General features: G+C 41.0%; 1 protein-coding gene across 2 annotated transcripts in view; it reads left to right on the top strand.

Moving 5' to 3' along the window:
• Nucleotides 1-15,941, top strand: part of ZNF804A (zinc finger protein 804A) — a 260,558-nt gene that overhangs the window by 145,758 nt on the left and 98,859 nt on the right. For both annotated transcript variants that reach the window (XR_013991148.1, XM_081023472.1), the window contains exon 2: nt 8,852-8,995. Coding sequence is in view for 1 of the 2 variants with exons in the window: in XM_081023472.1 (XP_080879598.1) it covers nt 8,852-8,995 (144 nt within the window). In the remaining variant the exon portion in view is untranslated. The remainder of the gene's footprint in view (nt 1-8,851; nt 8,996-15,941) is intronic.

Genomic DNA, 15,941 nt, shown 5'->3' with positions numbered 1-15,941 from the left:
TTTAACTTAAGAGAAGACTGTTTTATTTCAGCCCTTAAAAAAAAACAAAACACCTTTTTTGGTAAGTCGCTTTTCAGGTCTTACAATACGACTACAGACAGTTTTGTGGGAAATGATTTTTAGCTTCTAACAGCTACTTAGATGCACATTAAAACAATTTACATCTCCTTGCCCTAATACCTTCCTGTCTCTAATTTTAATTTAGTGTGTACGCTCTTTCACAGCCTGCGCTTTAACTGTACTGTGTAAGAATAATTATTGCACCCCGCCTTGTCCTCTTTCTGTGTGTGTGTCCTTAGGGGGTGGGTTATGGCGGCAGTTATGGTGCCATAAACAAATTGATTAGAACCAGAAATGAAATTGCCAGGGGAGGGAAGTGTTTTGTTTATTGGAAAAGGCAGAATGTGCCTGCTTGCAAATATTTAACCAATTTGGGAGAGAAAATGTTGCAGGAAAGCTTCCTGAAAGGTAAATGAATCTCTATTTTAGTGCACTATTCTCATTATCTTTAAGATTGAACATGAAAGGTCAGCAATGAAAGACTCATATTTGGTAAATTTTGTACTACAAGGTGCCATTTAAAATAAAAGCAAAGCTTTAACCCCCAATAAAGGGTGGTGACAACAATCACCTGAATACTGACACGTTCTTCTCTGCAATATTGTACTATAAACAGGAATGCTGGCTTTGCCCATATCATGATAGTCAGAGGTGGCAGAAGGAGCATTGGTAGGGCTCTCTGTGAAGACCAGATGACTCCACACAAGCCAGGTCTACCCCAAGCAACCTCAAGGATGCTCAGGTGGTGCCATGGTAAAGCACTAGACGCAACACAGGAGGAACTGGTTGACTGTATCAGCAGCTGAAACTCCTGCTTCCTGTCATGTAATTTCTTACATTTATATAGCACCTTTATCTTCCAAGAAGCTCAAGGTAGTGCATGTGGTTCTCCTCCTCCTCCCCCATTTGATCCTCACAACAACCCTGTGAGGTAGGAAAGGCTAAGAGTTTTTGAAATTGCTAACCCTAGGGCAAGTGCAGCAATATTTGGCTGGTCTATGATATAACACGTGGAGGGCTATTTTTCTAGAAAATGTGGTGCTGGAACTCACCATGAATGCCTCTCTTGTTCTCTTATAATGACAATAGTGTCCACCTGAGAGGTGGCTTGACTGCATCTAGCACAATGTTTAGGCAGATGTTTAGGTTCCTACACTATGGGGTGGAGGAGAGGTTTCTAAGGAATCCTAAGGGAAGCTCTAAAAGAGGAAGTTGTTTTCCTGTTTTGTTTTTAAATGTATCTTTCATGCAATTTCTCAAGGTGGCTCTGACGGATCACTATATTGTCTTGAATTATACCTATTAAATATCAATAATAATAATGATGGTGATGATGGTGGTTCTTGTTTTTGTTTTTTGAAACTTCTTCATGGTTCACTAAAGGAAGAGTGTATTTTTCCTACAAAGTTGTGGACGTGCAGATTAGACACCTCTTATAGCAGTGGCCCTCTAGTTTTTGCTGGGCTACAGCTGTCATCATCCTTGACCATTGGCCATTCTTGCTGGGACTGATGAGGGCTTGGAGTCTAAAGGAATCAAGCATTGAAAAAGAATTAAGCCAGTGAAGAAGCAAGGTTCTGCAGGGCAGCCAGAGATGTCAGCATTGATTTTCTGTCTGACCTTTAGTTCTTGCTGTTGTTCGTAAGAAGATTTAGTTTGTAACAAATTAAAGACGCCATGGGATAAACTGCTGAGTCAGAGTGCTAACACGAAATGCTCAGGGTGAGCATGTTTTTCATATCTGCCATGATGAAAAAAAGCCAACAGGAATATGATCAGTAGGCAGTCAAGAAAATGCTATTTTAATTAAGGAGCTGCCCATGGAAACAGTGATAATTTTAGACCAAATTAAATCGATTCCTTCTTGCTTTGTGTGAAACTATTCAAAGGGCACTTTGAGATTTCAGATGTATCTTACAAGATAAATATTGCAACTAAAATCCTAGAACTCCACTGTGGGATGGCTGCCATTCAAGACTGGCTTGCACTGAAATTGAATTTCAGCCATGTTGTGATCTGCCAATTACGTGGGCTGAAGAGTGGTGAGTCAAGCTCAGACCAGCTTCTGTGCATGTCAATTTGGTTGTCAGAGACTTTAAAGAGGAGCACAAACTTTTCAGTGGGGTGTTAGGATCCCACTGAAAAATGAAATCCCTCTGGCCATTTTCCCTTTCTTCACACTTGGCCATTTTTACACACCAGCTATACACAGAGAGAAGGGCACTTTAAGATGTTTCTCTGTATTATAATCCCACACCACTGGGGAATTGACCACATGGGCATGATTAATTCCATGGGACCTTGGGACCCGCCACCCTGGCAAGGAACCAATCAGGTTGGGGGGTGGGATCTCACCATGTGACTGTTTTGATTCACATGCAATCACCTGGAAATAGGAGTTCATCATAAGGAAGCAGCACCTCTCAATGGCGACCTCAGGCAATCTCTATAACCCTCACTCACATTCCTGACCACCGTGGGTGATATCAGGGCACTAGTTCCTTTGGCAATCATAATTCATATACTGACTTTGTCAGCAGGGACTGAAAAAGTAATGTGGGCAAAGGTAATCCTGGTCTAAAAAATGGCAAGCTATAATTCCTTTATTGGGCTTACAATTCTGGCATGGGGGAGGAATTTGGAAGGAAGCATTCTTTGTACAAAACCATGTAGAATCCTAAACATGTCCTTGTACTTATGCATCTACAAGCATAACCCACATTTGAAAGCTCAACCCATCTCACCAAGACATCACGTACTTGTGTGTATATCAGCCCTCAGTGTTTTCGATAAAGTGACTTTTGGAGAGAACTTTTAACATTTTCACAGATTCAGCCACTTCATAGATTAAATCATTAACATGTTTGCTTCAGATCTTGTGAAGTCACAGCTCGCTACTAAGGAACTGCCTTTAGGAAGTAATCTGGCTGTCAGACTGTGTGTGTGGGGGGGGGGGAGTTCATTAGATTGAAGCCTTCGGTGGTCTCAATGGCTAAAAAGTTTCACTAGCTATCCCTCCCTGAATGCGCTGCTTTTCCAGTCAGATATAAAAATCCTTGTAAAACTCAGTACACAGATTGTAAAAGCAGTCTGAGATTTTGAGAAATAAAAACTGTTTATTCAGTATAGCCATAAATACAAATAAAAAAAGGAGAAACACATTTTATAAGTCACAAAATTGGCTTGATGCAAAGCATCGGTTTGCCTCTCCACATTTTAGGGAACCTAGGAAAATAAAAACAGTTAGGGCCAGCCCTATCATTGAGGAAAGGGAGCCAGCTGCCTCAGACAGCTGATACTGAGTGTCATGAAAGGCAGCAAATTGCTAGCTATGTTACATGTTATTATTGTATTTTTATGCCCAGAGAGCAACACTTGCAGGATCAATTTTTTATTACAGTAGGGATATGTGAAGCTGTCAGTGGTGGCTGGTAGGATGGAAAGCATGGAAGACAACAGTAGGTGGAGCCAAAATATTTTTCAAATATGGCAACGCTAACTTATTCTAGAACCATAACATTTTTTCACAACCCTAGAAAACAATTGGGGTATTTGATATAACTAAGTTATTTACTGTCAAATATATTATCAGGAGTATCTGGCAGAGTTCAGCTCTTGCAGCCAAGGGCAATGGAGTATTTAAAATCTGAGAAGTCACTACCTAGGCCAAAAATACTTCAGAAGTCTAGTCAGGAGGAGGATGAAGTCTCATGGGAATTCCATAAGCCTCTAAATTTTAGCAAGTAGAAAGGAAGTATGTACAAGGATGGGACATGGAGCGAACAGAGATGGGGAAGATTTCACCTAAACAGGAATTCAGCAATTGAAAAGTGTTGTGTTTGTGTGTGCGTGTTTGTAACTTGTGTAACTTTCCCATCTGAGAGATTTTGTGGCAAGCCAAAAGTGTTGAGAAAAGACTAGTAAAATTCCTCAAGCACATTTCATGCATCAGTTGGGTTTTTGGTATTGGAGCTTAAGGCCTGTGTTTGGATGTGTGGATTGGCTGAGAGTCATTATGACTGGACACTTGAGAACTCTTGTATGCCCAGCTGAGTTTTGTGAGAACCCTAAAACTTCCCTCTGCACCTGACTGTGAGGAGAGTCCAAAGTTCTCTCCAGGAGAAACAGAAGACGATGCTGTATGCAAAAAGACAAGTACACGTGCACTAGACTCATACTGGTGTGCCCATGGAAGGCCTCGTTTGCACCTGAGGGACTTTTTGGAGTAATCGATGAACTTAAAATTCATCTTGAACTTGTTCTCCACAGAATAACCAAATTTATTTGAAAGAAAACGTATTCTTCACAACAAGGGAGGAAGGATGTTAGGACTCATGGGCAATAAACTAAAATATGCTTCTTGAAGTGTGTTTTTGAACTTCCCTCTTGTGCTTAGGAGAAAAAAGAAAGAAAAGAAGGCAAAGCAGCAGACAGAAGCAAGTCTCTGTACAATTATTTGAGACCTGCCCAATTGGGAGGCATCTTTTCGGTGACTTGATCTTTAAGTACTTATAGCATATAACTTCATCATGCATAAAGCAGGACTAGTGGTGAGATTTCCTAGGGAAATAACAGGACAGAAGAAAGATGGTAAATTTCCATTAAAAGGCTTAATAGATTGGAGAGCTATTGTCAAATGGAAACTGAGGTAGAGCAATGGGTTTTAGAGAAGCATCTCTACAGAAGGAGGTGGAGAATCACCAAGCCTTCTCTTTGGATTTCAACCAGCATCTGTTTGAATACATATAATTTTAAATTCTAAAGTGTTTTATTCATAATAGGTATTTACTTTCATTCAGGGTACATTTCTGGAACATCTCAACAGGACGAATAAGTAAGATGCACTTTCTGCAGCCACTGATTTGTATTTAATTATTTTTTAAAAAAGAAAAACCCAGCTTAAAAGATATGTATTTGAAAGAAAATCAGTTTGTGGATTGTAATGAATCTCAGGGGGAATGAAAAATAAATGACTTAAGTATACATAATAATGTTTGACAAGCTCTGTCATGATTGCCATTTTTTTTCATTTCACTTGTAGAAAATACTAATTAAAGTGAAAAAGAAGAAGCCAAGGGGAAATGTGGCTTCTTTAAATAGGCACAAATTGGGGGAGTAGGTGGCAAAAAGATATAATTTGGGGAAGTAAGATACCGATTCACAAAAAAAATATAAAAATTAAAGTGCCCATAAGTCTTCCAAAGCTAAGTCTCTCTGATTTGAATGAGACAGTTATATTTGTGCATAATTCTGCCATTTAAATAAATGGTAGTTCCAAATGCTTAGGTTTGGCTGGCTGGAACATGACCAATAGGATGCGAATATATAACAGAGTTGATTTGGTCTACAAACATTTCCTCAAATGGCCATTTGGACATGGCATTAAGGCAGTGGTTTCCAGGGGTGCTGGAGCTAAAAGCCCATGCACTCTAAGGTTCCTCCTAATAGGACTGGCCCCATGCACAGACTTTGCATAGTCACATTCTGTTCCTGTGTTTGGGAGAGAGCTGTAGCTCAGTGATAGACCATATGCTTTACTTGCGGAAGACCCCAGGTTCTAAAAATGACATTTCCAAGGACTGAGAAATATTCCTGTTTGGAAACCAATGGCGAGCTCATTCTCAGAGCGTGGATCCTTGTGTAACTAAAATGCCACAACCCACAGACAAGCGGGAGGATCCACTTGGCTCACAGAAACTCACAGAATTCATTAGGATTCCCCTAACGAGCCCTGTCAGCAGAAGCCCTGTGCAAGGACTTCCAGCTGTACACAACTGATTGTGATTCCCCACAACTGATTGATATCTAAGCATGCTCAGCTGGCATGAAATGCTAGCTGACTGACAGCAGAGGAAAGTGAAACCTGTCTGTATGTGTGGGGAGGGAGAAAATGGAGTGGAATGCAGTATTCTGGAAATGGGCATGGTTGGTGAGCTGACTGAAACTCTGAACAGGAACCCACCACAGTGCAACATTTTGCAGATCCTATTTGTATGTCCCCAAACACCTGCAACCCGAGGCTACACAATACGGAGAAAGATCAGTTGTGGTGGGCAAGCTGTCTTTTTGGGTGTTTTATCTGCTGTTGCTGATAACATTGAGGACACCCAGGAGGTTCCATTAATACCACAGTCAACAATGCTGCTTCTTTATCACAATGCAGTACAAATCCTCTGCAAGTCATAACCAGTAGACTGTCTCATGAACCTGCTGAGGTTAATTTTAGACTAACTATATTGTTCTCCCCCAGTTTAAGGTAACTTACATTAAACCAGAAGACACCAGAATGCCCAATTTTATTCATCCATAAGCCAAATATGCTTAGTAAATAATAATAATGTGTTTTGCAAAATCCTGGTCCTAATCTGTGAAATGATAAGAGCAAGGAAAGGTCTGCAAGAGCTCGTTGATATCATCTGGTATTTGCACGCTCATATGCAATAATATTATCCCTTTGATTTAGCTCTTCCGTTTTAAAGTACCAGAAGAGCATCATAAATAATAAATAATAACCATATCTCCATGCAAAACTGCTTGCCTAACATTTAAAAACTTAATCAAGCGATTTTATGGGACTCCTTTTTCCCTTTTTTAAAAAAGTCATTTTGCAGTAGCAAATACTTAACTCATGTAGAACACACAGAAGACTGTAGTAAAGCAGCCGTTCCATCACAAGCATGGCAGGATTTAGTGGCACCTTAAAATGATCGGACTGGTTTTTCCATTGACATACATCAGTTTCAGGTTTTGCTTCAAGACAATTTTCCAGCTGCACAGTTATGGTGTGCATTTAGGTGTGTGTGTGTGTACAGTTGCCTGTGAAGAAAATGGGGACATTATTACAAAACACATTGCAGAAGGCAGCGATCACTGTTTGTGGGAGATGTCAATGTTCAGCACTGAAAATAAGTATTTAGGAACAGATGAAATTATCACCTACTAGGTCAGTTTTTTTCCATGGAGCCCATTCTTGTCTTCTCTGTCTGGTAGCAGCTCTCTTGGAACTCAGCTCAAGGTCCTTCCATCCTTTCTGATGGATGGAAGAGGATTCAAGAAGAGGTTCCAGGGACTGAATCTGAGACTTCCTGCATACAGAGCCGTGACCCCTCCTACACTTTATGCCAGAAGAAAGACAAAAACAGCCACTCGTCACTGAGAAATATGGAGAACGGTTTCTAGAGATTTCAACAGCCTTATCAAAATGCTTTAGGTTTCCTGTGTAGCTCCTCACATCTCACACCTGATATGCACTCTGAATTTCAATTTAGGCAAAATGGGCCAGAGGATGCAGAAAATTCCCCCCTAAGATGCCCTGCTAGTCTTAAGGAATCCTCAACATTCCTCAGGGGTTTTGCTTGAGTAGGAATCCTCACATTTATTCAGGATTTAGGCTAGCTATGCAAAGAGAGGGCTGTGAGGGTCCTTTGAGATGGGAAGAAAATGGGGACTTAATAGATCGATACATAGTAGCCTGTCTAAGAACTGTCAATTGCCAGTGGGAAGGGCTACTTGAAAGCCTGGAGAGCCACACTGCCCATCAGTATTGACAGCCTTGAGCTTGATGGACCAATGGTCTGTCTCAGTATAAGTCAGGTGCTGCTCAGCATTTGCATCCAACCAATGAGTGTATCCCCATTGCCTTACAGCTCTAAAAATTCGGAAAAGTTAAATGTGGCATGTAAAGGGAGAAAGGCAAGGAACACTTTATATCATGGGTAGGTAAACTAAGGCCCAGGGGCCGGATCTGACCCAGTCGCCTTCTAAATCCAACCCGCGGACAGTCCAGGAATCAGTGTGTTTTTACATGAATAGAATGTGTCCTTTTATTTAAAATGCATCTCTGGGTTATTTGTGGAGCCTGCGTGGTGTTTTTACATGAGTAGAATGTGTGCTTTTCTTTAAAATGCATCTCTGGGTTATTTGTGGGGCATAGGAATTTGTTCATTACCCCCCAAAAAATCTAGTCTGGCCCCTTACAAGGTCTGAGGGACAGTGGACTGGCCCCCTGCTGAAAAGGTTTGCTGACCCCTGCTTTATACTGTATATGCTACTGAGGCCACAGTAAGTGGCAGTCTTTCTTTCAGCACTGGCTGATTCAACCCCAGCAAAAAGCATGGCCTGTGCCAGGGATGGGGGCACTTTTGACCCTCCAGATATTGTTGGATTCCAACTCCCATCAGCCGCAGCCGACATGTCAGGGTTGAAGGGAGTTGTAGTTCACCGACAACAGATTGCCTATCCCCAAACTATGGCCATTTTAAAAAATAAATAATTATTCAGTTGTAGAATCATCCTCCTACATATTTATTCCCTTCCCCCTTTTTATTCCTAATATTCAAGCAGCAATTTGTTTATTACTGTTTACTGAAAACAGCCCTGTAACCAAATTAAATGACTGTCTTAATTTCCATATGTGTTCTGCTGAAATGTATTTATGCTCTGAAGGTTTTGACCACACTAATGTGTGTGTCGTCGTCGTCATCCCCCCACCACAGATAGAAATTAACATTTACATAGCCGTAAGCAAGATAAATATTCATTTTATTTATTTCCTTTTCCATAAGATTAAAAGACATGTTTCCTTAGCCCTAGAGGTAGCTGTCAGTTGGAAGTGCAAATTGGAGTGTGCAAAAATGTTATGCTCCTCTGCTGATAAAGCAAGTAAGAGCAAGCTTTTAGTTACAGGTTGACAAATTTGATTAAATTACCCAGTACGAAAAACCAGGAACCCATCCCTCATATTTGTAATGTTGGAATAACAACTAAGAATCCTTACTCTTCCTCTCTACAGGATTATGCTGAAAAGGAGAATACAATCGCCAAGGCTCTGGAAGACCTTAAAGCCAACTTCTATTGTGAACTTTGTGATAAACAATACTATAAGCATCAAGAGTTTGACAATCACATCAACTCCTATGACCACGCTCACAAACAGGTAAGTGCCTGCATTTTCATGACTGCCAAAATGATGTAAATAGCAAAGGTATTTCGCCCCCCGCTGCTGTTTTGTGCTTGAAAATGAAAGACCTGTGGTTATAACAAGTGCACACCATTTTGAAGAAAGAGGGTACTAACAGACTGTCACTATTCGGGGTTGGATTCTATCACATACCAGCAAAGCCTTTCCTCCTCCCAGGAGGGGAGGGGTTGTGAGCGGGAGACGATTCCCGTGGCATGCAGGGGGCGCTCCGCCCCCTGCTTCAACTCCAGGGCTGGCGCCACGCCCCTCCCCGGTTGGGCACCCAATAGGGAAGCTCAGCGGGGCGGGGCTTGCTGCTCCAACGCAGCCGCGCCAGCCATCCCCACCATTGCGCACACATTTTCTTTGAGTCATCTTTCAGATCGGGGAAACAACATATGGCTGGCTAACATATCCAATAGTCTTAGGGATTGGTTGCAGCTGTGAGGGTATTGGCGGCGAGCCTTTTGGCTCGGGTGGCGGTTAGGCATTGGAATGTGTTGTTGGTGTTTTGGGGGGCAAGGTGTGGCCATCGCCTTCCCCGACAATTTTGGGTATTCCGCTAAAGGAATCCGGCGGTCGTGGATCCTGGCTGATGCCTGTGTGGCGGGGGGCCATGGCACGACCCTCGGTGACATCAGGAAGAGAGCCTATAGTTGGATTAGCATCAACAGGCTTCCCCTACTGGTGGTTAACCCCTCCTCAGACTCACCCCTCTACGAGTGGGTGGAGTCTAATGTTCAGTGGTCCAATGCCTAAGCCAATACCTTCTCACACGCTGTAATCAATAAAGTTGTGGCCTTTACCTTACCCATTAACCTTACATTCTGTGTCCACGTGTCTTTATTCCCCAAGCGGGGATCGGGTCCTCGAATCACAAATTCAGGCTGCAGAATTATAGGACGCATTTGCACCATATATTTAAAGCACTGTGGCACCACCTTCAACAGTCATGGCTTCCCACAAGGAATCCTGGGAAGTGTCATTTGTTAAAGGTGCTAGTGGTAAACAGAGACCCCTTCAATTCCGCTTTGCAAAGAACTCTGGGAATTGTAGCCATGTGAGGGGAATAGGGGTCTCTTGACCCCTTAACAAACTGCAGGTCTCCAGATTTGCATGGGAGGGGGGAGTCACGACTGTTTAAAGTGGTTTAATAGTGTTTTATATGTATTGTGTGGATGTGACCATAGAGTCTTGATCAACAAGCCTGCTTCTTGCAAAAGATCTGACTTTTTGAGATAAGGAAAGTGACAGGGGAATTCATTGGAAAGCGTGGGACAACACCTTTTGACGTTATCTAATCACTTGTTGGTGTTCTGCTGTTTTATTCTATTTTTTTGTGTTTGGCTACTATCTTATATTTGCCTACCTGGGGGTCAGCCCCTTGGAAATCAGCCAGACCTACCTTTGAGTAAACATGTACACAACTGCACTGTTTCCCCCCCTATATTATTAGGCACTTTAAAATGTTGCTAAAAGTTGGGATGGAAATCATAAAATTAATTACCTTAATTAAAATTTATTTCTCTATTATAAAACTTTCCAATACTGGCGTCTTTGAGATTCTGAAGGATGTGTGAAAACTCACAATTTAATAAACAAGCATGACTACTAATGGTTCCTTCTTTAATATTTTATTCCCTGTTTCTGATGCACCAGAACCAAAATAGCTTCAGAAGATTAGCAAGGGTTTCTTTCACTCTCAGCCCCATCAATTAAAATTTGCCTTCACTGATTAATATTGGACTCCTAACCAATTAATCAACTAAAGCGTTAATGGATTAATCTGCTGATTAAAGCTTGCAAGGCTCCATATGAGTGATTACATCCTCGGTGCTCTCCTGATTTGATTTCTTATCAATTACATCCACAGTAATTGCGGATGGCCTGAATGTACATGCTTGCCTTGTATAGACAGCTGTTGTCATGTTGACCCCAAGATCGGAGAATATAAGACATATAAAATAGTTAAGGTATTCTTTTTTAGATGTTTGTGTCTTATTTGTATGCAAGCTTTTAAGTTGTGCAATGACAAAACCAGGCAAAAAAGAAGGTGACTTATGAGTTTGTGAGGTGTGAGACACCCTAAATTCCTGGATCCAATAAAAGTTAGAAATTAATCAAGGTTTGGAGAGTTAAACTATGCCAAGCACTGAACCCCTGAATTAAGTTTATGTTAACAAACCAGGCCAGTCTAGTGATTGCTAGTTGAGTATGGGTTATTAGGGGGACAAAGACTGATGAGTAATCAAAAGATGAGTCATCAGGACACTCAGTGCCAGACAGCAATGGGAGGGATGGAGCCCCTTCTTCTAAGTGGGTTTAGGGGGTTATGATTTCAGTTTGGGTGATGTAGACTGGGGGGGGGATCCTTTTCAGTCTGTTAGCGGCAACAAGGAAGAAGAAATGGCGGTCAGGGGCACCATGTGATAGCTGACTGTGATAACCTAAAGAGACAGAGAGCATGGCTGATTTCTCTGTTCTGAGACCCAAGCCTGCTGTGCCTATGGGAGAAGCAAGAGACCCTATTGGAATCTGAATGCTCTGAACTCTCTCAATCTAGATTCAGGCTGTAAATATGCATTAATAAACCATATATCATAAAGACACCACAGTCCCCGCTGTGCCTCATTGTTCCAAAAGAAAACATGAACCCTGATAAGCATGCCTGGTACCCTTGGAATCTCACACCCCTCGGAGATTGGGGTGGCACATAACAATACAGTAGTATCTTGGGTTATATACGCTTCAGGTTACATATGCTTCAGGTTACAGACTCCGCTAACCCAGAAATAGTGCTTCAGGTTAAGAACTTTGCTTCAGGATAAGAACAGAAATCGTGCTCCGGCGGCGCAGCAGCAGCAGGAAGCCCCATTAGCTAAAGTGGTGCTTCAGGTTAAGAACATTTTCAGGTTAAGAACGGACCTCTAGAACGAATTAAGTACTTAACCCGAGGTACCACTGTACACTAAAATTGGTTTCTTCCAATTGCTACAGGATGCAATTCTAAGGACACTTACCAGGGAATTCTGAGTGCACATAGTTAAATGTTTTGGGTTGGGTTTTTTTTTAAGTCTCGCTCATAATAATGTTTGACACATTGCCCTCTAATGGGATCACAAGATCTGAGCTGAGAGTTCAAACTCATGACACTTCAGTTGAAAACTGAGGATGGTGAATAGTGAACGGTTAAATCTCTTTTGGATGGGACTGCATTTTCACTAAAGCAGGAGTGGAGTACCTGTGACGCTTCCATTGTTCCCATCATACCCAAACAGTAGCCATGCAGGCTAGAAGGCTACATGTGTCTGAAGGATCAGGTCCACAATTTGGACGTCTTTACTTTATAAGAAAAATAAGAAGCTGTGCTTTCAAACAGCAAGGCTCTCCCTGTAAAATATGGTAACTTTTGCTCATCCACCCCCAGTTCACCAAAATGCCCCCCCCCCATTTTTACTGCATGTGAATGGGTCAATAAAGGGGGGCATTTTCATTCTATTTAATTTCCTCCAGTACTGTTTTTGTATTCCAGTGAAAATGTCTTTTGACCTAACACTTTTTTTTTTTTGGTGTGTTCTCCCCTTCCCTTTCCATTTTTTAATTTGAAGCAGAAGTAAACATGAATCTGTTAGCACACAGATTTATCTCTCAGCCCTTAAGTGGTTTATGATTCACATAGAAGTGTGGAGAACTGAACATCTTGCTGGAGACAGATAAACAGGACATTTAAGGGAGGAAAAATGACTATACCTTATTTTACCTGTTACCATCCTGTATAAATATTTGACAAAATGGAATAAATAGCAAGAAACTAAGGGGCTTGGATTAAATAAAACCCAACTGTGAGCAGGAGAAAATGTTTCTTCCAGCTCTTATGGGTGTCATAGTGGAATATTTCTTATAATGCAGCACTGGAGTGTCCCAAAGGTTGCATTACAAGTTAAAAAAAAATGTGAATAAGGAAGACATAGGTTATAACATTTAACTTAGATAGCCGATGTGCTGCCCTCCAGATATCACAGACTACAACTACTATCTAAGCATGGCTAATAGCCATGGATGATGGGAGTTCTAGTTCAACAGCATCTGGATAGCACCACATGGACTACCTCAGCCTATAAACTGGTGTGTTATAAAACCATATTGAGAGACAACAGCTCGTGCAAAGCAAAGAACTTCCTTGTAGTTTTGACCGCAATCATCTTTCTTCAAGCAGCAGAGCATCTTTGCATGCTAGAAACCCATTATTTCAAGCTGGGCGTGTGATGCAGTCATAAATAAAGATTGCAATTTTAAAAAATCAGAGGAGCAAGAGTGGCTTGAGCAGCTAAATTTGACTGGACACACCCACCTCAATGGCGAAGAACTTGCAACCTAGAGGAAGAGCACCAGAATGTTGTATTTTGGCTCAAAATGGGTGCTGAGGGTAGAAGCAGTGTTGAAATTGGCGAGCAAAATGCTTCTGTGTGGAAATTTCTGGATGCTAAATATGGCTGGTGGGGCACAAATTGTGGAGGCCTGGCTTGTTTGTGGAGGCTTTTCTTAGCAATAACATTATTGTTGTGGTTTCCTCACTTCTGCTGATATTATACTTTTCAAAAATGTGGACAAGCAGTTTTTTTATTCTACTTACGTCATTTGAACTGTTGGGTATTCTGTCCCTTTGTAACAGTAGTTCTTTCTTATATCAGTTTTTACATAACTTTTGTGTCATGGGAATCTGCCACTGTGACAGTTTTGGAAGTGTAGCTTTTTTTAGATTACCAAACCTCAAAGGGATAGTTGGCTCATTGTCCTTCCTTCCTACCTTCCTACCTTCCTTTCCTAGTACATCCACCACTGTCCTTATCAGACATGTTTAGTGAACTGTTGTGGGATGACTCTTCACCACCAATCAATAAAACTTTGGGTGGGGGCTGAGGAATATTATTTGAAATGCTATTTGGATTTTGTGGCCTGTAAAAAATATCTTATTTCCCTAGGCCTTTTAATCTCTTCCTTCTATATATTTTGGGTTTTTAAAAAAAAATAAATATGGGTGATGTTTTTGTATGTTTTCTTAAATTACTACATGCATTTTTAATCTGTTTTGAACTGCCCTAAGAACATGACTTTAGGATGTGGCATCTAAATCTTTCAAATAAATAAAACTAAAAAATCAATTCTGAACTTCAATGGAAGAACGGATTCATCACCTCTATACCTTTTGGGGGAGTTTTGGAACTAAGTGTCTTCTGGACATCTCTGGTACCAGCTTTCCCCCTGTTATCATGACCTTAGTTCTTAGAAGTTAATTGGCATCATTCTGCTATTGATTGCTCTTCCTAAATGGCATCTCATTATTTCAAACAATTAGTTGCAACAGTCAGTTGGTAAAGGCTGCCCCATCTTTGTCAGAAAATTGCTGGCTAACACCAGAGCTCATCAATGTGGAGCATTCCAAACACCTAGGGAAGTACGGAGTATTATTGTTAAACCTGTTAGCAAATCAAGATATCTCTTCTTTTATGTCTCTTTTGTCCCCGTACGCAGTCAGGCAGCTAATTTGATGACATTTGGGAACTCCTTGACAAAAAGTTTGCTGTCATCTCTTGAAACTTAGCTCAGTTTCTCTTGTTTCACAAGACCACATCAGTGGAAAAGCTTCTCCCTAATCAGAATGGGCATATATGAGGAACTAATTGTGTTGTTGATACTATGGAAATAACTTTTCTTGCATGCAATATCAGACAGTGGTTTCCCTCCTCATCTTTCTCTGCTCACTGTTACTCCACGGAAAACACGTTCTTCTGATTTTCCTTGGATAGAAATGACCAGGATCTTTGCAAAAAGCTTGTTGTTATCATTTGCCTCTGCATTATAAATTAATTTTAGAAGGATGTTGTGCAATTCCAGTGCTCAATCAATAATACAATATGTAGGCAACTGGCACCATTTCTGATGGGTAGGCAACATTCTAGCCAGCCAACATGCTATCTAACTAAGACACTTTGGCAAAATCCATCTACTGAGTCTCCTCAAGTTTTGTTTAAGCCTTATAACACAGTCCATCCCATTCCCCCAAAGCAGTTGCTACTCATGACATTTTCTGAAGCCCCGACAGAAGCATAATTAAGTAACTTTTTTTTTTTTTGTATGAGATAATTTTCTGTCTCTCACATGTAAAACATCAGATTACAAACAATAAAAATACCTTGCTTATAAAATATCTAACTCCCCTTTTAAAGTTGATTCCTATCCTTCCATGGCTATTTTGCAATGCTATTATACAAATCTATGATGGTGCTCCACTTTTGGAATACTGTGTGAAGTACTGGTTAACTCATCTAACAAATGAATATTGTAGATCTGGAAAAGGTTCAGAAAAGGGCAACCAAAATGATTAAAGGGATGGAGTTAGTCTCCTACATGGAAAGGTTATGGTGTTTGTTCACCATGTTTCTAAATTTAAAAGCTCAAAGGGGACAAAATAAAAGTACATAAGATTGTGCATGCTTGGAGAAAGTGGGTAGAGAAATGTTTTTCTCCCTTTCTCATATTACCAGAATCCAGAGCTATCCAATGGAGCCAAAAGTTAGTATCAGGACATGCAAAGGAAAGTGCTTCTTGACATAGGGCACAAACCAAGGAATGCCCTCCTGCAAGTTGTGGGGGTTGGCTTAAAAAGAGAATTTGACAAATACTTGGAGATTAAGACTATCAACAACTTCTAGCTACAGTGGTTATGTTTGACCTCCACTGTCTGAAAGCCAGTGGCTGAGAATTGCAAGGTGGGAGGGTCCTGTTGTACCCAGGTACAGCTTATGGGCTTCCCCTTGTTTGTGTTAAAACAAGATGCTGGACTAGATGGATCTTTGGCCTGCTCTAGCCTGACTCTTCTTACAATGGTCTGAAAACCTAGACAATAAATATCCTCAAGTCC

This window comes from Podarcis pityusensis, assembly GCF_964106645.2.
Source record: "Podarcis pityusensis genome assembly, chromosome: 1".
In the NCBI taxonomy this organism is placed as follows: domain Eukaryota; kingdom Metazoa; phylum Chordata; class Lepidosauria; order Squamata; family Lacertidae; genus Podarcis; species Podarcis pityusensis.
This window is presented reverse-complemented; position numbering and strand designations above follow the sequence as displayed.